Here is a 23,137-nt window from a genome sequence, read left to right as displayed (position 1 = left end):
GACATGTCTTTGTTTGCATTGATTTAACTTTTAATAAGTTGCTTTCTGTACCTATTTTTAATGTTTTATCTTAGGTAACTGTGAAAAGAGATCACATCTGAGTTTCCAAATAACAGTCAGATTCATAGTAAAGTTTAATAGTTCAAAATGCATTCTATTTTTTAAAAAGTAGAAGTAAAATACTCTCAGGTTTTTCAATAATTGAAAAAACCTGAAACAACCAAAGAAAAAAAAAAAGCCTTTTAGGTCATTAGAGCTAATTACAGGAGGACTGGTAAGTTCTGGCACTGTATGCAAATGAATAATTATCAATGGTAATAAAAATCTACCATATAAGAAGGGATGACCAAAAGGCTTAAACTTAATGTCACAGAATTTCAAATTTATATTCAGTAAGAAATAACCCTCTAAATTCAGATACATGGAATTGTGCATAATTACTGCGTATGGTGATCTGTCAGAAAGGATGTTATGCATCAGTATCTTTAGTGCTCGGTCAAACCTTAAAATACAGGTTTATTATATTTCATATCAATCCTGCTACTACTCCTCTTGCAAGCAATTCAGAATATGTTGGGAAAAAAAGTGAAGCTGTTAAAATGTTTTACATTGTTATTTTTAGAATAAAAACTTCAAATTTTTTCTTCAACTAGCAGCATTACTCAAGCAACACATTGACAACATTCCTGCCCTTGTTACTACATACTTACTGCAAAGACAGCACTGGAAATTTGGAAAGAAAAATTCTGTGAACAACCCGTGGAGCTTCAACTTTGGTAACATCAAGGAAATAGATCTGACCCATTTTGGTCCCTACAGCAACACTGCTGGAGGAAGGACAGCAAGCCATGGCCGTTGCCTAGTTAAGAAGTAAAAGATACTTAACAGTTCTGTATCATTTGATATATTACGCTATATATTAGTATGCAATTTCTTTTACTATTTAAAAGTCCCTAGGATCTGGAGAAGAAACCCCAAGTGGTTTGTCTAAAAAGACCTTTTTTGTTGCTTTTAACAAAGAAAGGACTTTAGAGACATCATAGGGATTTTTACCTATGCTCTGCACCTACATGTTAAAAGCTAATTCTGCGCTCCCTATATCCACTATCCAGATTTTAAGTGAAAGAATTTCCACCAAAATAAAACAGTGAGTACACTGTTACGTGTAAGCTGTTATAGAAAGGGATTTTTTTTTCTTACTGTATCAGATTTCAGGGTTTGAATGCATCTTAAATCAGGACAAAGCATTAACAGTGTTAATTACTTTTAACAACTCAGTTCCCAAAACCTGTTTTTCAGATCAGTCAAGGCATTTAGTTTTTATACACTTGAAACTTTTCCTTTCAGTTCTGTCACTCATTTAAAACAAAAATTTATTAAAGTAATATCATAAAAATTTAGATTGTTATTTACAAATATCTGCTTACAGACACATCACCAGGACTTTAGTTTGAAATGTTTCTGTTGCTTTATGGCCAAGTTAAATACGTGATAAGTTCAAGGAAACATTCTGAAAGATAATCTTTTTTAAAACTCTTTAATGAGTTGTTCAAAGACACTACTGATCTTTCCTCAGCACTGGTTGATCCAAATCTGTGGAATATTATGCTATGAATTGAAAAATATTAAAGGAAATTTTAAGTATCAGTTACTATATAAGCTCCTGTTTACTTGTACCTCAATATCAAGGTTTAGCTTGCTGAGGCAAGTTCCATCTTCCAGGAACCAAACTTGTACTTCACCTGAAATTGTTACAGACTGTTGAACAGAGAAAAACATAGTCAAAAGAGGGTGGAATAACCAAATAGTCTGGAAGTGACTACCGATCTTCTACAGAATATAAATTCAACTAATGTCTGAGCATAGTAATCAAGGTTACTAGTTTTGCTTGGAATTATCTTGCTTTTCCTTTAAGTCCAGTTGCTGCAAGTTATACCTGTCTAAGGAAAACATTTAATAATTTTTGTGAATTGTTGCAACTACAGGAATGGACTTGAAGCAAAATGAGACAATTTAGGGCAAAACATGTAAGCTTGATCAATATTAGCACTCCCACCATTCAGCCAGCAATAGAAAAATGTGCTTATAATCTTCTTTGCATAATAAAGGGCTTAAGGAGAGGTCTTGTTTTCTCACATGAAAAATTATACATATCATAATGGTGCTTCAGTTCTTCCTATATCTGGGCAACTTAATAACTCCACAGTAAAGTATGGCTAGAGATCAATGAACCCTCACCTTACTCGTTCAGAGTCAGGTAAAATTTATCATTCCCACGCTAACAACAAACAGATTCAGGAAACCTAATTGATTAAGACCTCCAGGTTTCTAGGCTGGCTACCTGAAGAATTCATGTCCTGGAGATGAATCAGACTTGCTGGATAAAATGTATGTCTTGCGGGAGTCAAAGACATAGGAGGAAAGCAAGAACGGACAGATCCATGAGTCAGGCCTTTGTGCCTGGACCCAGGACAGAGACATCTCTCAGGCTGTTCCAATTTGTGCTGATGGCTGAAAAGATCAGTATGAATTTCTTGTTCCAACACCTATTCTCTGAATTGAATCCACCTTTTGTGCAGCTATGTTCTTGAACAATAGTGAGTCACACAAATCAACAGCAGAACCAATATGACATTTTAGCAGTTTGTGAATTACCCATTCTGCATTCTAGGGCAAGTTCTGACCCTTTTATAGGCCTTACCTGAATTATTGCCATTTACTTCCTTTAATGAGATGTTACACAACTGTAACAAACACCAGAACAGTCCCAATCTCTACAAGGCTTTGATTTTGTATCTTAGCAACACATTGATTACCTGAAAAGAGCCACGATTACGTATGAGAAAGAACACCATTTCTTACCACACAGTACTTGTCCCCTGGAGTGAGAAAATCAGCTGCCAGAAAACAACTGCTGCATGCATCCAAGAGTTTGACGGCTTCTCCACTGTGAGCAGGTTTGTAAGTATAGACTGTCCCCTGACAAATAAAGAGAAATAATCCATCACTGGGCTATGAAACTTTTCATCAAATGCTTTCAAAGACTTCAAAAATACCCATCTTTCTAAGCTTCGCTCTTTAAAGTTTTACATTTGACTTGAAACGGAGGTAAAAAGTGCCCAGTAGAATTCAGCTGAATTTACTGGATTATATTAATTTACACTACCTGAAGATCAGGTTAGAATGATCCGGCTAGTCCCATTTTCAAGAAGTTTTGTTTCTCAAAATTGCTTTAATAAAATAATTTAAACCCACCCTATTTCATGTTGTTCCAGGAATCAATAAATATTCTAAAACAACATAAAACACAAATCATTAATCTTAAGCTTTAAGAGATGGCTTTATCTAAAGATCTCAAAACCTCTTAGAAACAATTAATAAGTAATACTGACAAAAATTTTAGAACTTCTCTACCCATGTTACAAAAGGAGAATGAAATCAGAAAGCGCGATCAAAATTACCATTGCACTGCTGTCCTGAACACAAAACTACCTGACTCATACACACACGCACACTACAAAAATGTTTCAAGAACCTTAAAAATGCCAATTGAAATGATTAAAGGTCTGGAAAAACAGGTAGAGTTTGAGGATTTGGGACCCTTTTGTAAGATTTATGGACATCAAGCCAGTCAAAGAAGGATCTTGGACGTGGTTGCCAGACAAACTCACGTACATGTACAGAACAAATCTATTGCATAGCCACAGTAGGTATGATGTACCCAAGCTACGGTTTTCTTACTGTGCAGGCAAAAATCAAGCCTGAAGCTAATGCTCAATAGCTCCCATGTGACCTGGACACCCTGAAGACATTGAACATTTACTCCACTGTAAACACACAAGTATTTCCACTGGGAAATCTCAGCACTAGGTACTTTATAATCCACTATCTGCAGGAGACAATTGCTCTGTGCTTCATTAAAAGTCTTTCCAATCTTTCATTTAAAAACACAAGATGAACTAAGTTCATCTTTGATATAATTTATTGACTTGTGTGATTACATTACAGACATTTCATACTAATAGTATCAGCATACACATATAGAATCACAGGAACATCCCACTACATAATGCTATTATCTCAACTGCTATACCTGGTCAGTGACAACCAGAAGTGTGGTGTAATCAGGAGAGAATATGAGGCTGGATATGGGTTGTAAGATATCAGCGCAGATTTTCATCTCGTACTGCAGACCGTTGATGTCATAAAAGAATAACATGCCTTCCTGTGCAGAAAAGTACAAATACACATCAGGCCTAGGTCATTTACCGTAGCCCACTCTGGCAAACTGAACTGCAAGAACTTCTGAAAATCTCGAAAGCAAGAGTGTTTAACCATATCCCATCACTAATGGTCTCATTTGCCTTTAGTATGTCTAAATCCAGAGGACTCTTAAACCTGGATAATTAATCTAATGAAAAACAGTCTTCTTTAATACAAGTCTTACTAACAAGTTTTACTTTTGCTTGATAACAAAAGGCTTTGTCATCAGTTAATACTTAAGAATTCTTATTGGGTTTTTTGAGACAGTATACGAATTTGTCCCACTCTCAAGCAGTAATGTACAATGGCATTGTCAGTTTGGATTATTGATTTAGATTTTGCACAGAACAATTTGGTGGTTCTCTTGGCCACTTTCTCTCCTCTCCTGTTTTTTGTCCATCCTCCTTTTCTGTTCCTGTAAAATACTCTTTTTCTTTTGTTAAAAAAAAAGGATTGTCCTCTTTTGTTGCTTCTTTGACTGCAAAAATGGCATCTCTTCCCACCCTGTTTCCTTCCATTTTCTTGTCTCAAGTCTTAACAAAGAAAAAATACACAACGCCAGGAAGGACCTTTATAGTTCTGCAGCCCTCCACTTTTTTCTAACTCCTGTCTTTGCAATGAAGTCTGCAAATATACTCCATTTGAATGTTCTTTGATTTTCACACAATAAGTCAAAGGCATAAAGGTTGCCTTACACTTCCAGCTGCGTACAGTCCCTTGTTACAAAACGCCATGGCAAAAATACCTCGGTTTTCCAGATCCTTTAGTTTGCTACCTGAGAGCACAAAAATGACATAAAATATCAAATTTAATTTATTGCAACAATGTGTCTCAACTTCAAATCTGAAATGACCTACTATTTGTGAGTAAAAAGGCTCCATGGGCTACATATTCTTTGGACTTCTTGCTGTGATAATGAAGGAGAAGGTCGGTATACATAATTTGAAGTGACAGGACTACTGTTGTCTGATGAACTAGAAATTAATTTAAGAAATCATTTGATTTTGTAAAGGCTGCTAAATAGCCACATTAAAGTTTTTCAATAACAGAATCATAGTCATTGAGGTTGGAAGGGACCCTAGAAGTCCGCTGATCCAACCTCCTCCTCAACACAGAGCCAACTTCAATCTCAGAAACAACTTCAATGTTATATCATGTGGTCTGGAGTCATATCTGGTCTGAATATCCCCAAGAATGGAAATTCCATAGCTTCTCTGGGCAACTTGTCCCACTGTCTGACTACGTTCACTGCAAAAGTATTTTTTTCCCTGATATATACCCAGAATTTTTGGGTATATGTTGATTGATGCAAACCGTGTCATTTGCCTGTTTGGTTCCATCATCTCTGTAACCTTTAATTAGGAAGCTGAAGCAACAGTAAAATCTCTCATTTCCTTTTCTCCAGGCTGAACAAACATATTTCTTTTAGCCCATCTTTGTATGTTGTGTACTTATACTCTGCAATAATCTTTGTGGCCATGTGGTGAACTTTGTCCATTATGTGAATATTTTTTTTCTGTACTGCAGAGTCCAAAACAAAGTGTTTGAAACAAAATCCTAAACAAACCCCTAAATCCTAACTCAACTAAATTACAAGTGATTGCAGTTCTAAAAAAAGCTACTAAAACTAAGCAGTAGAGAATCTGCTCTAGCATTGCTTATTCCAACTCAAATTCAAATGAACAGAGATCGTTTCACTACCACTGTTTCTCCTGAGGCTATTCTTTTGGCTATCCATTAGCACAAAAGGTATTAATCATTTGTCATGTAAACATATAAAAGATTGCCATACACATGTTTTACAGAGGCCAGTGTGAGCTGAGTTTTTCTAACCAGTGGCTTCCACTATTACTACTCCTAGACATCATTGGTGCTACATAAATATCTATTAACTTCATTTGAACATGGAAATACCTTTCTTTTTCTGTACTTCTCTACGAACATATGACACCACATCCGACATTTTACGCATGTGTTCTGCAGAAAAGAAAATAATTTATAATGTCAACCTTGTTTATATGAAAATACTGCAATAAAAGTCAGTTGTATTCCAGTCTACTGAACAAAAGGCCAGATTCAGGATACTGAATCAAAAAATGTGCATTCTTCCCCAATACCCAAGTTCTGTCATTTATGCAACTGAGTAGGCACTATCTTTCTGTGATTCAGCTTACAGCTGTAAAAGGGAGATAGCAATATCTGGCATGGAGAGTGGTACAGATGCAGATTTAGCTATGTTCTAGTGCTAAGTTATGGTTTTGTTATTTCTAAACATGATTTTTTTTTTATTTGATGTAATTAAGAAGGAAACTTCAGTCAGTCTGAAAAAAATGCTCACGTGAAACGTTGTGGCTGCTTATGATTCTGTTTGCAGCACCAGAACAGGAATTTAGCATGTGCTTGAAGTTGGACACACACTTAAGCATTCTGCTAAATAGCTACAGATTGCAGTATGTTTTAAATTAAGCAGAAGTTTCAGTACAATACAAATACAGAAAATTTTGTTACACATTTTTAGGACAAGACTCAAAGAAGAATATACAGGCCAAGGAAAAGCCCAAATGGTAAATATTCTTGTTGCCTTCTAATGAACTGGCAAAAACATTTCTGGTCACACCTCAGCTTTTTATTTGTTGATGATTTCCAACTCTTGATTTGGTAAATTTAAAACTCTGATAAGTTCAAAAGCACAGAAATAATGCTGGTTTGTTGGGGTTTTTTTAAGAGCAGCCTTACATTTCTCTGTTAACTATCAAAACTGAACAGAGATACAGTACTTTGGAAAAGTCAAGGACACTTGCTGTAGCTTAAACAATAATGTATTACATGGCAAAAGAAGAAAACAAGATTATCACTGTCCGTTAACATTGATTCAGTGTTTATTAGAGAAACAGTTCTATGCTAGTCTACAACAGGATATCTATCATCCAGTTCTAGCACCAGCATATTTCAGTACTCCTCTTAGACCTGAGTGAACCAGTGAACTTCATGTTCACGCACTGTGCTTCGTACCTTCTGCAGTAAAACCTGGTAGTCTTTACAGCCTTGTTTTCATTAGAAAACAGTTTATGTAAGAGCTGACCTTAAGGAATTCTATTAAGCAACATAACATTAAATTCAGTTTTGTTGTTTGAGGACTTATCATGAGTCTTCAAAGATCTGTTCTAACATTATCTAACATACCAAATGAGGACAAATCAACATTTCATGCAAAATAAAATACAATTATTGGTACTTAACTAATAGGGAAAATATTGTGTACGTCTGGTCTATTAATAGTTTAATATTAATCTAGTAGGGCTGGTGAATAAGGTCTGGGCTCCTGGAACTATTGTTCATTTTATCAGTTTTGATGTTTTTAAATTTCTCTTTTTTTGCCAAAGAGAAATGAAAGCCAAATATTGGGTGCTAAAGAAACCCACAGAGAAGTTCAAAAGACATTCTCAAATGTTTATCATGCTAATAAAAGAACTATGGCTCTACAATATAGCTTTACAATTTCTGTAAGGTACACCATAGGAGAACAGAAGAAAGCAAAAAAACGTTTCACCTATCCACTCTCCTCCCTACTTGAATAAAACACACAATGCAGCTATTTCTTACCAGGTAGAGGTTTTTGTTGAAGAGCAGAAACACTGCGCGACTCAGCACTAATTGCTAAAACATATCCTTCTTTACAGCCCATGTAAATTTCTGAGGTTGTTGTCCAGCAGTGGGCAGTAGGATGCACTGAGGGCCTAATATAATTTCTAGGCTTCAGCATGAAAATAAACAAGTTTAATCAACAATTGACAAATATCTGTACAAGCAGTTACATAAATTTTTAAGGAAAAAAAGACCATTACCTCATAGAGTTTCACCACTTGTATAACATCAGCTTTACTTTATTCAGTCATCCTTTCACTGAAGCTAGTAACTTGAGAAACAAGAACATTTTCGAAAAAAGTCTATGACTGGAGATAGTAGTGAAGAACTCACCTCTCTGCATAGAAGCCTGTTAAAATGATGAATTGTATTTTCACTGAAAAATTATATACTTTTAAATTTGAATTTATCTGGATCTATTCTGCAGCACTTTCATCTGCTACAGTTTTGTCCTCTAGCTTGGAATTCCTTCCAGTATCTTCCCTACAAAGATACTGACCTACCATAACCAGGTCATCTCCCAATTTTTTAATGATAAAATTATGATAAAACTCAATACATTGAGCCTCTAGATTGTTTAATTCTTCTGTAACATCAGAACAGCACTGGAAGCCCAAATTGAAATGGTTACCCACTATGACTTCACCCTGACAAATGCTTTTCAAACTGCATTTCAGAATAGCCTTCACTTTGTAGACATAACCTGCACATGTGGTCTTGCACACTTGGCAGTACTAAAACACATTTTGTTTGAATAGTTTATCGTATCATATAATCCAAATTTCTCTGTAAAACAGCTCTGTCAACCTTTGGGTCATCTGCAAATTAGTTCTAGAAATATCCCTGCTGCAGACTTCCCATGTACCTTGAATTTCATTTTACTAAAACAAATCTCATAAATCCGTCATCCGTAAAACAGGAAGAACAGAACTTCTCCAGCAAATATTATTAAAGACAGTGACATGTTCAGATACAACGGCAATAGGAGTCATATAAATACCACGACAGAAAGAACCAGATCAAAGAGAATTCAGGGAGGGGGAGAAGGGAACAAAACACAAGAAAACCTTGGGAGAACCTTTAAAAGACAAGACTCAAAGAACCGCATGTGAGCAGAAGTGGTGAGGAACAATAGACACTATGATGGATGAAAAAAAAAAAGAGTCTATAATTCTACAAAACGCCTGCTGTCTCACTAAAGGTTCTATAAAAAGAGGAAATACAGATGATTTTGTGATGAAAACATGGGACAGAGATTCATCAGTACATAGATTTCATTAGTAAAATACGTCAAGGGCTTGCTATATGATTCTTGGTAAGTAACTTGCTCTCTATTTATGCTTACGAAGTGTTTTGAATTTCTCAGGAGAAAATGTTACAGAAATAAAGTATACTAATATTTAGTTTATAAAACAAATATGACTAACACTAATAAATCTATAACAAATGGGGCTTTCCATCACAGAGAAAAATACTTAATATAGGCATTTTCACTGATTTTAAGAGGCTTGAACATCACAAATATTTGGGAAGGTTGTAACTGAACCACTGTGAATCAGAAGATTCCTGTGTAAATATAACTTCTGTAATGTTCCTTTGTACCTGCTGTCATGACTATCTTTACACAGAAACTCCGTAAAATTTGCTAATCCTAGGATGAGATTATGTAAATCCCAAACCAGGTTACTTCTTAAACTGTGCATTGGTATGGTGGGGCATAACAATAATAATAGTAATGCTGTCTTTTTTTGAACTTCTCTCCCTTTTGAGGAGCACCTCTTCAGAGAAAATAATGCATGATGGATCCTTGTCATTAACAGTTTTATAAAAAGACAATGGAATAAAATTGGTGCTGGGGACGAAGTGGAGTCAAGTGGGCTTGTCATGGTAAAGCATATTGAGAAAACTCAGGTCCCAACTGTAACAAATACTGAAATAAAACTAAATCAATACAATGCAAGAAAGAAAAGGATTGAAAGCTGTAGGATATTTCAATTCCTTTCACTCTGCTGCCCCGTTGTGGTTACACTTTGGTACATACCCAGCCTCAGTATCTCGTTCTAGAGCATGGAACCCTAACACGTTTCAAAGCAGCTATCAAGTGCACAGGCAATGGGCTTACTTTTCTTACTTGCCTCTCACACATTCCTTAGGAGTGGGCTAGAGCCTCCAGGGACCATGGACTACAGGTTGAGGACAACTCCATTAAATAATAGCCTAAATAAATGGTTCTCCACTTCGGATGCTTACATCAACATGAAAAACATCGATCTCAACTGACTTGGATTTAGTGATAAAGAACAAAAATCCTTCTGTTGAATTCTGCGGAGATAGGGAGAGCTTCATCAGGCCATGATACTATTCCCACTGCATTCAACTGAATGTGCCTCATTAATCACCACAGGAGAAGCAGGTTGTCTCTTACTAGTTAAAAACACATTCATGATAGTAAAGAGGAAAATAACTCCAAGGTTTTTACAAAGATCGAGGCACAGATTTTAGGCCAAAGTCAGCTAATTGCTCATGGACATTTGTAATGGTATAGAAATCAACAGTGATAGTAACCACTGATAGATCTACTGCAGCAGCCTGTCAATAATAAAGACAGTGAAGAATGGTAGTTATAGCACCTCTATTTTGGATAGCCTGGTCCTTTACAGCAACTGTAGTCTGAAGATACGTTGATATCTGAGGAACTCAGCAATTTCAGTCACTTCAATCTCTCAAAGTTGCTGCATTAAACACTTTCCAACATGAGGATCTTGATAAAGCAGTATTTCAAAGTATCTTCTCCATCAAGTATATTCTGATCAACTTGTGTAGGAATTTCTTTGGCATAACTATATGTTCCATGTTGGGGTGCTGGATGGGGGTGCTTAACGTGACAAGACATACGCGTGCGATTCCCTCCAGGTGAGCACGGTTACAAGATCTGGTATAGCTCAGGTTTTCTGCTAGGTTACATACGGCGCATACGTGCATAGGCACGCGGGGAGGGGAGAATTAGTGCTATAAGGCACAATAAATGCAAGTCCTTCAAAAAATTGCTCAGCTATCATAGTTTGGAGCCAGGTGAAAACATGCCAGAAATTGATTCAGTGCCTCCTGGTGCTAAACTGTGAGTGTAGCACCTCACAATTTAATACACAGGAAAAAACATACCACCACAATAACAAAAGGAACAGCAGCAGCTTGTATTTCTGCAAAAGCTTTCATTTCTAAATAACCTGATGTTCATTATCTTGTCAATATTCATAAGCAAAACACACCCATCTAGGGAATTTGGACAGTAAGTAACTATCAAAATATTTACCATGTAATTTGAAAGAAAAGAAAATCTTTGTCAAAGCCTAGTAGAACCATCTACTCTTACTCCATGAGTATTGCTGTGTATAAGGAGAACATAATCACCTTGAAGGTGCTAAAAAGAAATCTAGGTTTTTCTGAAGGCAGTTGGGAATGAAAAGACTCTATAGTGGTATCTGGTATGGTTGCAAGCACAAACTTTTCCATGTGGAAAAGTTCACGACATCGTTCTGCAAGTCCAAGCATAAGAAGCTATCAGTCCTGAATGGAATAGCATCCATTCAAGGACAGACAAATTCTATTAAGCTTCACAGACCTAATACGGGAGATTTTTTTTTCCTCAATACCTCTCATAATTCACTTTACAGCCTAAATAACAAAGTATGTTTTGCAGTTCATCATCTGCACGTAATATAAGAGGCAGTATGGCAGAAGAAAAAGGCAATGCCCCGATGAGCATACATTATCTTAATTTTCCATGTTCAAGGTCACTTGAAATATAAACAGTTCATGTGTAATCAGCATCAGTACAGGATGTTTGTTTGCAGTTACTGATTCTCCTGGAAACCAAGGGCACCAGCACTTACACAGTTAAAAAACTGCAAATCTGAATGCATGAAGAAGCCATGAAAAGAGGATGAGGTCAGGAAAGCAGCATTCCCTATTTTTATTTTTTATTCTGCCTTATAAGAAAAGCTTATAGCAGAAACCTGTGGTATACTCATTTGATAATACATAACTCACATTTGTCCATTGAAAAGACATAGTATAATGCCAGTATCATCTTATGCGTGGTAGTTTTGGTGTCTCACATACATCACGAGCCACCAAATAGAAACTGATGGTCTTAATCTTAGAACAGAATACCAGATTTGCAATTTAAATGTTTTCAAACTGGCAGATGCTTCTAATTGGTAGTCAGGTGAAAGTAAATTTCAAACAAAATGAGCACACTTTTGAAGCCTCTCAAAAGAGGCATCTCATGGGAGGCTATCAAGTAAATGATCAAATACATGCGAGACAAATGGACAGGTCCAAGACTGACAGTGGTATGGGAATGTATTTCAGAAGCAGGGGTTGCTGTCTGGAATAAAGCCTTCAATGTTTCTGTAGCATGAAACATTTTCAGAGTCAAAAAGAAAACAAATCTCAAGAGGAAGTAAGGATACCTGAAGGTTAGCATGGGAATAGGTTTTCAAGTTTTGAGCAGGTCATAATAGCTTGGGCACAGTTAAATGCTGAGATGCTTATACTGCTTCTGGGATACAGATTAGTACCTCCACTGCACAGACATGTTACTGTGCTAGAACCTGTGTCAGAAATCTCTACATTGTACTTCACTGTGCAGTAGCAGCATGTCTTGTAAGCATCCTCTAAAAATGGATTTCAAAAATATTGTTGAGACAATAGATCTATTTACTGGGTTGTACCTGTTTAACAGACACTAAAATTATCACTTTATTAACATCCATTTGCATAAAAAGCATAATGACTTGGAATAGTAAAAAGGAAAAAAATCAGTAACTACCATGAATGTTTCTGCTTCATCTCCTACCAGTCCAGCAATGGCTGAAACTGGCAAATCAGGGCCATAGTACGAATCTTCACTATGAGAAACTGGGAAAAACAATTCCTTATGAGGACTCACGGACCCTTGTCCATCATGGAGTTTCACAGGGCTATGAAAAAACAAGAGACACTGTCTGAGGAGAAGAAATATTACAAATAGTACATGGTGATACAAAACTGAGAAGCATGTTTTCAAAACTGTGAGACACCAATTCGGTTAACAGGCTTTACTTATACTTCTGCAAGAGTAGACAATCATTCTACATGGCACATACATTCCATTTCACTGAAAAGCAACAGTAATTCTACTACAAAAGAAGAATGTTGCTAACTGGCAGAAACAGACTGCAATGCTCTAACTCAGTGTCTTTTCCTGTTGCCTTGTATAAACAACTATTCTATGTTACTGTTTCCTTATTAACCAGGATTAATAAAGTCACACACCTAACTTGCATACGCTGTGAGGATTCATGCTTAATATTTCTTTGGAGAAAGTTTACCGATGATGAAAAATTATTGGTAGTATTTGCCTCTTGCACTCTGGTAATCGATGTATGAGTGGCTGCTACAATGCAGGGGTTGAGGATTCTAGAGTTTACAAACTATGTTGATTTATGACTTGGAAAAAATTTATGTAAAATAAACGATTCTCAGTGGAGGTTTATCCTCTATTAAATGGAATGAAAAGTGAGGAAAAATGAGTATATGTGTATTTTCATATACGTACTCGCTAATGCCAAAAGGCAAAAACCCTTTCAGTATTCTTTTCATATTACAAATTAGGGCCTTGTCTATACTTTCAGTAGTGTAACTGTGTTAGTGGCAATATGTTGGTTATATTCATAGTTAACGAGATCAAACACACTTGGGAATTGTAGAGTACCTGCCACTGAAACACCGTAGGTGTTATATTTCAAGGACTCCAACTTGAACGATACGTACTACTTTTACACCAGCCTCAAGAAACATTTTAGCATAAATTCTAGGTTTGCTGTGCTCAGTGAATTGCATTGACAGAGCCATCCCCTCTGGACCTGCAAATTGGCCACACAAGCTGGAAATCACACAGAAAACTGACGCTGCTTTTGGTACAATTTGTGATTACAACAACACGTTGTTTAACTATGCTTACTAGGAAACAACTTGATCCAAATTTGGTGGTTTCATAGCTACAAAAGCAATGCTCAACATAGCCACTTGCAGGAAAGCAGTCCAGGCACTACCTAAATTCAGTCATGCAGCTTTTGATAGAGGCTGCCAAAGCAGCTGATTCACATTAGCTCCATGATGTGCATAACCTGAACATGTGAGTGCTAAGAAATGAAATCATAAATTCAATTCAGTTGATTGACTAGACAGATTCACACTGGTTGTGATTAATCAGTTACTGATTGCAATTGCTAGGTGAACTAAATTGGATTAATTCTTTCTAAACACATGTAGGTTGCTAATCTTAGTTATAACAATATAATTCTAGATTTTCTCTTAACCTGAATGGTGTTGCACTTACTTTTGCTTAAGGTGATGCTCATCATTATTCTTTTCGATATGCCAGAATGTAACGGAGCTCTCATTAACAAAACACAGTTGTTGCCAATTCATAGGGTTAAAACTTAAAGAGGTTGCTGCTACCCCTGGCTGAGACTCACTGCACAGGATGACATTTTCTTGCCAGTTCCTTCATTAAGGAGAGTAAAAGAAAATCAAATCCACTAAATAAGTCAAAAACTTTCAAGCCAAAGATCTGGATTTTATTATGACTGACATTCAAGCAAATACTTTGTCACTGACAAAAAATTTCTGCTGTCAAACAAGTTAGGTCTTCTTGAGAATAAAAAGGAGGTGGTTAATTAGCCACACATAAAATTAGTACTGCTATAAAAAGATTGCATAATAAGTAAAATAATTTTGAAAACTGACATTTTAGAAACATTATCATGCACTTCCTTTTGTGGAAAGACCAACAGAATCAAGAGACGTGAATTTTTTTCAACCGTTCCATCAGTGACTACTTGAATGGGCCCAAACAGTTAACTCTTCAGCACCCCAGACCTCAGCCTTGCTTTTCCAATCTGTAAAATAATTATTATAATGCTTGCAGGCTTGCAGTTGGAAGGTATTATAATAGGAAATAAAACACAGTCAGCCTGTGATTATCTATGGATGACTTAGGTAATACAGGAATTGTGCTGTGAATGCAGACATACAAGCTATGGCTGCATTAACTAATGAGCACAAAACAGGAGAGAATTTGTGTGAGGCTATTATGTACAGCTGACACAAGCCTGGGAATCTGCTTTCCACTGACTTTTCCTTTGTCCTGTGCAACCTATTTATGTTCTCACCACCTAATTTGCATATTTCTCTATTATCCACATTAATTCTTGACTGCATTTGCATTTTTAGGTGCTATCCAAGAACTGATTAACATAATTTGAAGAAAATGGTTAAAACTGTTTCTGAAGTTCTTGGACAATATATCTGCCTGCTAGCCTAAATAACATTTATAGCCTTAGTATTTGTCATTACTGCTGAGAGGGAAAACAACTAAAATGCATACACTGCTGTAAATGGATTTAGTATAATCCTGTTGTTCTGGCCTGTTATAAATTAACTCACAGAAACAGATCAGGACACAAGACAATGGTTAATATTGATAGCACATGCAAAAAATGAGAAGTAGTCACACAAACACAGTAACTCTCATTAAAATCACAGGTAGGTATAAGTTGCAATTCTGACTTTAAAACATATCAGTGTAGCTCTCTCTCTAAAGATGTCAACATGTTCTCCTCTCATACCTAACAGATAGTGCCAATGCTCTTTTATAGTAGATAATTTATTAGATCTGAAACCATATGAAACTTCCTGAATTACTGTGTACAATCAGAGTTCACAGCAAACATTACTCCTCTTCTTCATAAGGGATAAAGAAGAGGCATCTGTAATAGTATCTACTATCACTACTAACATTCTGAAGTTATAGGAGTTTCTGCCTTTTCACTAATAATTGTACAAGAAAAGGTTATCATTAAATTGGGAGTATACAGAATATTCATTACATGTCCTTGCTTGCCTTCTTCCTACTCCACCCTCCCCCATTCGTTTTGAAGAAGTGCTTAGACTCCACAGCCAATGGAAGCTTGCTGGCAAGGGAGGCATAAGCAGGATTATATTTTTACATAACAATTAAAAAACTTAAATAATCTTTCTGTATCTGTACCATATTATATAATATTTCTTTTCATGACAACAAGCAGAAAATGACGATCTAACCCAGTGACCCATGGTAGTGCAATCACTGAGCACAACTGTAAGACAGAACTAAGATCAAGCACAAGTAATTAAGAGGACCGCTGAAGGGTCCAGGGGGACGAAAAAGTGGAAATCGACTTTAGAACACTTTTCCCCTTTTCAGCAGGCAACTTACTTTCACAAACACCATGGTACTCAACTTCCAAGGGTGAACAGATAATTAACTGATGCTGAAGACTTTAGAAGTACTCCAAAACACAAAATTTCAAAGAAAGTAGAAGATAGCTGTGGCAAATAACAGCCATTCTGACTAGTGGCTACTAATGCTAGAAAATAAACGGCAAGTTTGGTACAGAAAGTTTGCAGACCATGCTCAATCAGGAAAAAAAAGAGATGAAGGCAACCAGTATGTCTTCCACATTTGTTAACTTAATTTGTGCTAAAACAGCACACATACAAAATATGAATTAAATATAAATGGTATTAGAGATTTATTTTTTTTACTCTTACCATACTGAAAGAACAAATTCTGGGATTGAAGAGTAACTGGCTAGATATGGGCCTGTGAAACTAAACGCAAGTAAGGTGTAGTCCAGCTGAGCATTACCTGAAATGTAAAAATAAAGAACATGGTCTTTAGTTGCCCCAGACTTTACTGTATACTATCACAGATACTCTTCACATTTCCTTTATAACGTTTTCAAAGACATTCTTCAGGCCCCTGATTCTTTTGCTTCACTACAGATTATTGTTTTGATTTGATCATAAAAATGCTCCCTATGTATCACTGCTTGGAATTCTTGTCAAAAACTTTTGTCAATTTTTTTCAATAACAACTTGAATTCGTAAAGTATTTTTCCTTAAGTACCCTGAAATCCTTTGCAGTCATAATTTCATTCATATATATGAAATAAACAAGTTGTATGATCCTTATTTAAATGGCAAGGAAACTGAAACATAGATAGTGTAAGCAACTTAACTAAGGAGAGAAATGTTTTGATGTAGGCAAAAATATACGTTAGATCCCAAACTCCAAAGTTTAACTGCAAGAACCCTGATTCCTCTCACATCTCAGATTTCTCGATGTGGCTTTCAGCAGTCTGCTTGGGAGCCTACTGCAGTATGATTTTTTTGGTTATTCTCACTATATTTTCCTAAAATTAATTCCATTTCATTCCATTTGTTTTCCTTTAAAACAGCTCCATTTTGTATCGTCATATTCCTCACTAGTTTGAGCCTAACTAAAAGTAGTGCAATGGAAAATTCCTTCCACTGCTTTTCAAGCATCTTGTCATGAGGCAGTTTCCTGTCTTTCAAGTCTTATCAAAAAAATCCTTCAGAAACTGGATGATTTAAGTATTGTTTCAATAAAATGGTGATGGGGAGGGTTACCACATCACTACCTTTTAATTCTGTCTGTTTATTCAGCTCTGGAAAATTGTAGATATATATGATGGGATTCAGCTTCCGGTCCGAAAAGGCCAACACTTGACTGTTCCCATTCACTGCAAAGGCTCCCACCTGACCAGTCTGAGAGTGCAGAGCCGACGTCTTCTTTGTTTCAATGTCCAGGAAGAGGATGTAATTGCCACAAGGGTAGCAGACAGTTTGATTGTTGATAAAGCCAAAGTTCTTGTTTGAGAATCCCTGAACCCAACTTAAGAAAGAGCAACTGAACGTTAAAACACTAAAGACACATTTCTCAAAATACTGCGATAAAGTTGTAGCCTAAGTTACACTGAACCAATGCTTGGCATTTCTTAGACTTATCCTCATACCAATGTTACAAAACCACAGTAACTTCAAAATCTAGTATTATGAATCACCGGTTCAGTGTTTCCAAAAACATATGGTCAAAAGGACTGCTATCAGAACATGAAGAGATGCTTATATTTCTTTCAGTTTTCACTAAAAATAAAGTTAGCCAGTTCACAGGCTCTGGTTTTGTACTTTTATAACATAGTAATAGAGTATACCTTTATTCTGAAAGAATTACACAGGTACAATCCATACTTGGGACCCAACCGCATTTGCTTAACCTTTTTACATTTTCATAGTTCATCTCATCCCCATAAAATAAAAAACACAACGGCATGGCTTAAGTTTATATGAACCTAACAAGAAGGACTGTTCTGCTTTAAAGATACCAGTGCTTGAACATGGTAAAACTTTGGAATGTAAACAGGATGTGTTACACAAGGACTGAAATAAATTACTGAAGAGGAGTCAGCTTAGGAATTTACAACGTATCAACAAATTCATAACTGCCTGCAGATGTTTTTACCTTTCAGAAAGTGTGTGGATAAACATCAGGGTCCTCTTATCAAGGGGATTTGCATTTACCACTAAGATGTCTGACTGAGCCACAGCTTAGCCTGCTAGTACCACGGCAGAAAAGTTTCAGCAGTGCCATTAGCACCTTCTCTTCTAATTTCTATTCAGAAACTTTCCATCTCTTGTTTCAAGTAAGAGCATTTGACTGGAAGAGATCTTTGCCCTCTGCGATTGCAAGCAGCGTTTTTATGCTCCTTTCATGAACATAAGTCAGTCTTAAGATCAGCTCAGCTGCTGATCCTCTATACTCTTACTAGAAGGTTGCACTACAGCCTCAGCACTCTCATAGTTTGAAACATTTTTAAATGACTAGTCTTAAGATATTTATGTCCAGCAATAACTTCTTGTTATCTTTTCTGAGTAGTTTCTGCTCTTGGCCTCTTTTGCTACACACCCGAGGAGTAAGCGTAGCCAGAGGGGAGCAGGAGCATGCTGAACATGTGCTTGTGCGGATGAACTGAACACCACAACAACAGAGAGGAGACATTTCAGCTGATGAATATTTTTCTGAACCTTTTACAGAAGAACTAGATGTATGATGTGCCACAGCACATAAGCTGACCTTTATGAACAGAACAAGCTCTATGCTCTTCTCCAACACTAGATCTGAATCAGTGGAAATGAAGTATTTTTAACTTCCGTTTGCAGAGGTAAAATGAAGTCTAGAAATATGTATGCAGGGATAAATTAATTGGGATGACAGCACAATTTATCATCCTTATACACCCAGTAAAGGCTTAAGGGGACAAGGATTCAGGCTGTTACCTGATGTCAGCCTGACTGGTGCAGTACACACCGAGTCAGGTAATTAGCCATGGCTCACACACGTGTTTTCCATGCTGTGCCTGTCTCCAGTTCTGTTACAAACATTTTGTCAGAAGTATTTCAGTCATAAACTTAGCCAGCTGATGAAATGTAGATGGGGTAAAGTAATTAGAGTTGCTTGGAAATTTCCTTATGGAGCATTTTGCCACTGAAAAATGTTAGTTCATATAAAATAGATCACATGAAACCATGAGTTTTGTCAAAGTTTTGTGTTTTCTGAAGTTTTCTGAAGACACAGAACACAGCATTCCAGTTTTCCTCTGCAAAATAATTTTTGTCACTTCCCTCTAAAACTAATACTATACCTGCTAATATTAATTTATAAAAAAGGCAAACTTGAAACTTTTCTATTTTATGGAAATGGGCTTTGGTTTACATCCAGTAGAGCTTACATTATTTTTTTTTTAATTTTGCGTAATATTTTCATTTCTTAATGGTGTTTTCACAAAGCAAAAAACCTTGGTCACAGCTCTTCCAAATAATACCAGTTTCCACAAGGGACCTTCTCAGAATAGTAATGACATACTTCAGATGGTATTTTTTTACTCTGTGAGTAGTATCAGAATGCTATCAGGCTGAAGCCTGTTTCTCCTATTAATAGAAGAAATAATTTTCTTTACACTAAAAAGTGCTGCACTTACTACAGATATATGTCCCATAAGCATCGATGAAACAGCTGAAATATTTGCAATGGACAAGGAAGTTTAACATCTGTCCCATTACATAGAAAAAATGTCTAAACATCCTAAATTGCTGTGAAAGTCTCGACCAAGGTGGGGCAGGAACAGCTTAATTCATCTAGAGCTCCTACTTGTTCAGAGCCAAAAAGCAAGTTCTTGGTTTGCCAAGAGCCCTAGAAGAGAAGTATCTTTCTATATATAGTGTGTGTAATGTTTGTGGGAAAAAGAAATCTGAAAGTCTCTGACATGTAGCTTAAGATGCTAAGAGAGAAAGGCAGGAGTGAGAACTTAGAATACCAGGAAAAGTAAGAGCCATGTCAGGAGATGATGACAGCAGGGTTTAGGTAAAGAACAGCCAGGGAAATTCTAGCAGTTGAAGTAGTCTGGGTAAAACAGAAGAGGGATGTGGCCATGAACAGAACTAAACTGTATGGGTTCACAAGGCCAGGTACTGAGAAAAAAAAAGCATGCCCCAAGAATTCATGAGGATTGCATGCTGCCAGAACCGCTCCAGAGGAAAATACCACAACTCGTGCCACACTTCCTATCAACTCAGCAAGCTCCAGCTTAAAACTAGTCAGGGTTGCATATTCCTTATTTCAGAGCCTCCCTGTGCTAAGGGCAGAGTACCTAAGTTTCACCCAAATCCACCAAAGGCTCAGTCACTGCTATACGCTGCAGCGCAAGTACTTCTTTCCCAGTCTCCCCACTCCCAACTACCTGCTGCCCTAACACAGACACACAGCATAGCAGCCTCTCTTCCTTTCTCTGTTAAACCTGTCCTATTCTGATGGCTGCACAGAGCTAGCCCGGGGGCACAGGGCAGGATACCGGGCACAACCCGCCGGGGCCAAGGGGCTCAGGGGCGTGTGGTGGCCCGAAGGGCGCAGGCTGTCCCGGCCGGCCCCCACCTCACTTCCAGCGCAGCCTCCTCGGCCGAGGAGCAGCGGCGGCCCCCCAGGGCCTCGGCACGTAGCTCCTCAGAGGCCGGGCCCACGCTCCAGGCCTCACCCGCCACCTCCATCCACCACCGACCCGTTTACAGCCGTCTCTTAGGAACAAGAACAACATCTGCTATTAGCTGAAGTAACTCCTCCCGCCGGGCTTAAAACAGACAGCTGATTGGCCTGCGCCCGTGCGCCAACCAACCAATGAGCACCGGTGGGTATTTAAAAGGACGGAGTGCAAAGAGGTGAGAGAGCTTTGTGTGGTGTGTTCAGTAGTGCGGGTGTTGGTATGTGGGTAGTGCCACCTGTGAGGCGCTGATAGCTGTCGCCTTTAACCTGGGCAATTGTTGCCTCTATGACTCGAAAGCTGGCAGCTTTGTCAGGTATAGAAGCTTTATCAGCCTTGGGGGAGCCACCGTAGGTTCCTTCCCTTGGCCACCCCACTGGTCCTTCCTGGCACTTGGCCTGTTGCTTAGTGAGACAGCTGTACCTGGTCTCCAGTTGCTTCTCTTCTTTTTCCTTCCAGAAAGTGTTGCACCTGGGGTAGTATTTTTTCAGGATGTGTAAGATGGCACTTGTGAAGCACCAAAGAGAGTTGGCCACTGGAAAGAAGAGAAAGTACAACTATGATCTCTATATATGTACTTAGTGTGGTAACACAGAAACAATTTCCAAGCATTTTAAAAGCAGAATTAATAATAACATCTTCTTTTCCATTTCCTAAGGGGAGAAATGTTATTTACCGTGTATTGCTTGTGTTAGTTTGTTACTAGCTGTCTGTACAGTGGTGGTGTGTGGTTTTGTGATATTCCTCTGCACCCACAGCACCATGGAGCAACGCTGGAGGGTGGCACTCCTGTCCAGAGGCAGCAGGACAAGCCTGTACCTTCTCGTCTCCCTGGGCGCTCTGTGTGCGATGCAAAACCAAGACAGGATGAGGAAATGGGTTTATTTTTCCATGGTGCCTTTGAGGGGGTATCGTAGCAGCCAGATTTTGTGATGCTGCTCTGAGCTCCTGCGTGCCTGTCTCTGGGCTGTGAGTTGGCAGACTGCCTGTGTTCTTCTTAATTGCTAAAACAAATTTCAAATTAATTTTCTCTTTTTTCATGACCAAGAATGCTGCTGAGTATTTCCTAAAGGAAGCACTCAGAGGAATGAGAAATATGTCCTCTAACACAGTTTTTTTAATGGTAGGAGAAATTTTGTTGGCAAAGGATATCTTATGTCACTTCTGTTTGCCTAGGGCATGGCAGGCTTGTGCAATGCATTACCACTCCCTTTCACTGCTAAGCTGCTTATTAATCGCATAATCAAACAGCAATGACTTAACAAAAAATCATGTTGTTGTTCTATCCAAATGGATAGTGGTGTCAGGTTCATGGTCACTTTACTAGTGGCCAACTCAGTGTTTGCCTGCAGAAGGGATCACCACAGAAAATACTGGTCTTTGTGACATGATGCCTGAAGCCCAACTCCAGTGACAAAACCAAACCAAAAGTTACCAGCAGGCAAAACTTCCCCGCTGTGCAAGCACAGATCCACTGATGAGACCAGGGAAGCTCCAGTGTTCCTCTGTTAACCCTGGGGATTTGACAGAGACATGCCCATCACCAGGAGGGCCAGGACCATCCCTCCCTTCAGCTATGGCTGCCCCAGCCCTCTGGTGCCTACAAAATTGCTGTTTCCTAATAAGGTACAGCTATGACCTGAAGGCCGGGTGGAAGTGTGTGGAACCCCAAGAAAGGAAACACTTTATTTCTGGGACCATAGATCAACTTGGATGCTGAAATGCGTTATGAGGAAAGCTCCTCCATTTCCATTATTATACACCATGAAAAGCTGGTACAAGGAAGGCCCTGGTGCCCTCACCTCAACTGAAGAGGAAGCAAAAGGGACAGAGAGGACTTCAGTCTGTTCTTCGGTTCTCCCTTTTGCTCTGTGCACATCCTGGTGCTCCCACAGGTCTGTTATCCGTTGCCTCCTCTTGGGTTTTCATCATGAAGCAGAACAGCTGCAGGAGAGAGAGAAACCCTCCTTGTTCTCCTCAAGATGGGACTGGACGAGATTTTGAAGGGCAGACATTGCTGCTGTAGCGGGAAAGGCCTGGCCCAGGTAGCCCTGTCTGTGGAGGAGGTGGAGGCAGGCCTGGTGCTTCATCAGCTGCTGGAGGCACCGCTTCAAAAAACCCAAGCATATGGGGTGTTTTGTCACAGGTTTCCCGTTTAAAAGAAAGTGCCAGCTGGGGTGGGTTATGCTGCAAGACCAGTTCAGCAGTGCCTGTCCCAGTCAGCACCCCCGGTGGAGAGGAGGGTC

General features: G+C 38.2%; 1 protein-coding gene across 1 annotated transcript in view; it reads right to left on the bottom strand.

The window, feature by feature from the left end:
• Window positions 1-20,909, bottom strand: part of CFAP43 (cilia and flagella associated protein 43) — a 52,151-nt gene extending 31,242 nt beyond the window's left edge. Inside the window, exons 1-12 of the mRNA XM_063338736.1 lie at window positions 20,789-20,909; window positions 17,442-17,695; window positions 16,549-16,645; window positions 14,294-14,461; window positions 12,743-12,893; window positions 7,867-8,017; window positions 6,178-6,240; window positions 4,959-5,038; window positions 4,094-4,225; window positions 2,863-2,979; window positions 1,678-1,758; window positions 711-859 (exon numbers count right to left, since the gene is read on the bottom strand). Of these exons, the coding sequence (XP_063194806.1) occupies window positions 711-859; window positions 1,678-1,758; window positions 2,863-2,979; window positions 4,094-4,225; window positions 4,959-5,038; window positions 6,178-6,240; window positions 7,867-8,017; window positions 12,743-12,893; window positions 14,294-14,461; window positions 16,549-16,645; window positions 17,442-17,695; window positions 20,789-20,901 (1,556 nt within the window). The 5' untranslated portion in view covers window positions 20,902-20,909. The remainder of the gene's footprint in view (window positions 1-710; window positions 860-1,677; window positions 1,759-2,862; window positions 2,980-4,093; window positions 4,226-4,958; window positions 5,039-6,177; window positions 6,241-7,866; window positions 8,018-12,742; window positions 12,894-14,293; window positions 14,462-16,548; window positions 16,646-17,441; window positions 17,696-20,788) is intronic.
• Between the last annotated feature and the right edge of the window lie 2,228 nt (window positions 20,910-23,137).

Source organism: Chroicocephalus ridibundus, chromosome 6, assembly GCF_963924245.1.
Source record: "Chroicocephalus ridibundus chromosome 6, bChrRid1.1, whole genome shotgun sequence".
Classification (NCBI taxonomy): domain Eukaryota; kingdom Metazoa; phylum Chordata; class Aves; order Charadriiformes; family Laridae; genus Chroicocephalus; species Chroicocephalus ridibundus.
The sequence above is the reverse complement of the archived record's forward strand: the minus strand, read 5'-3'. Positions and strand labels throughout refer to the sequence as shown.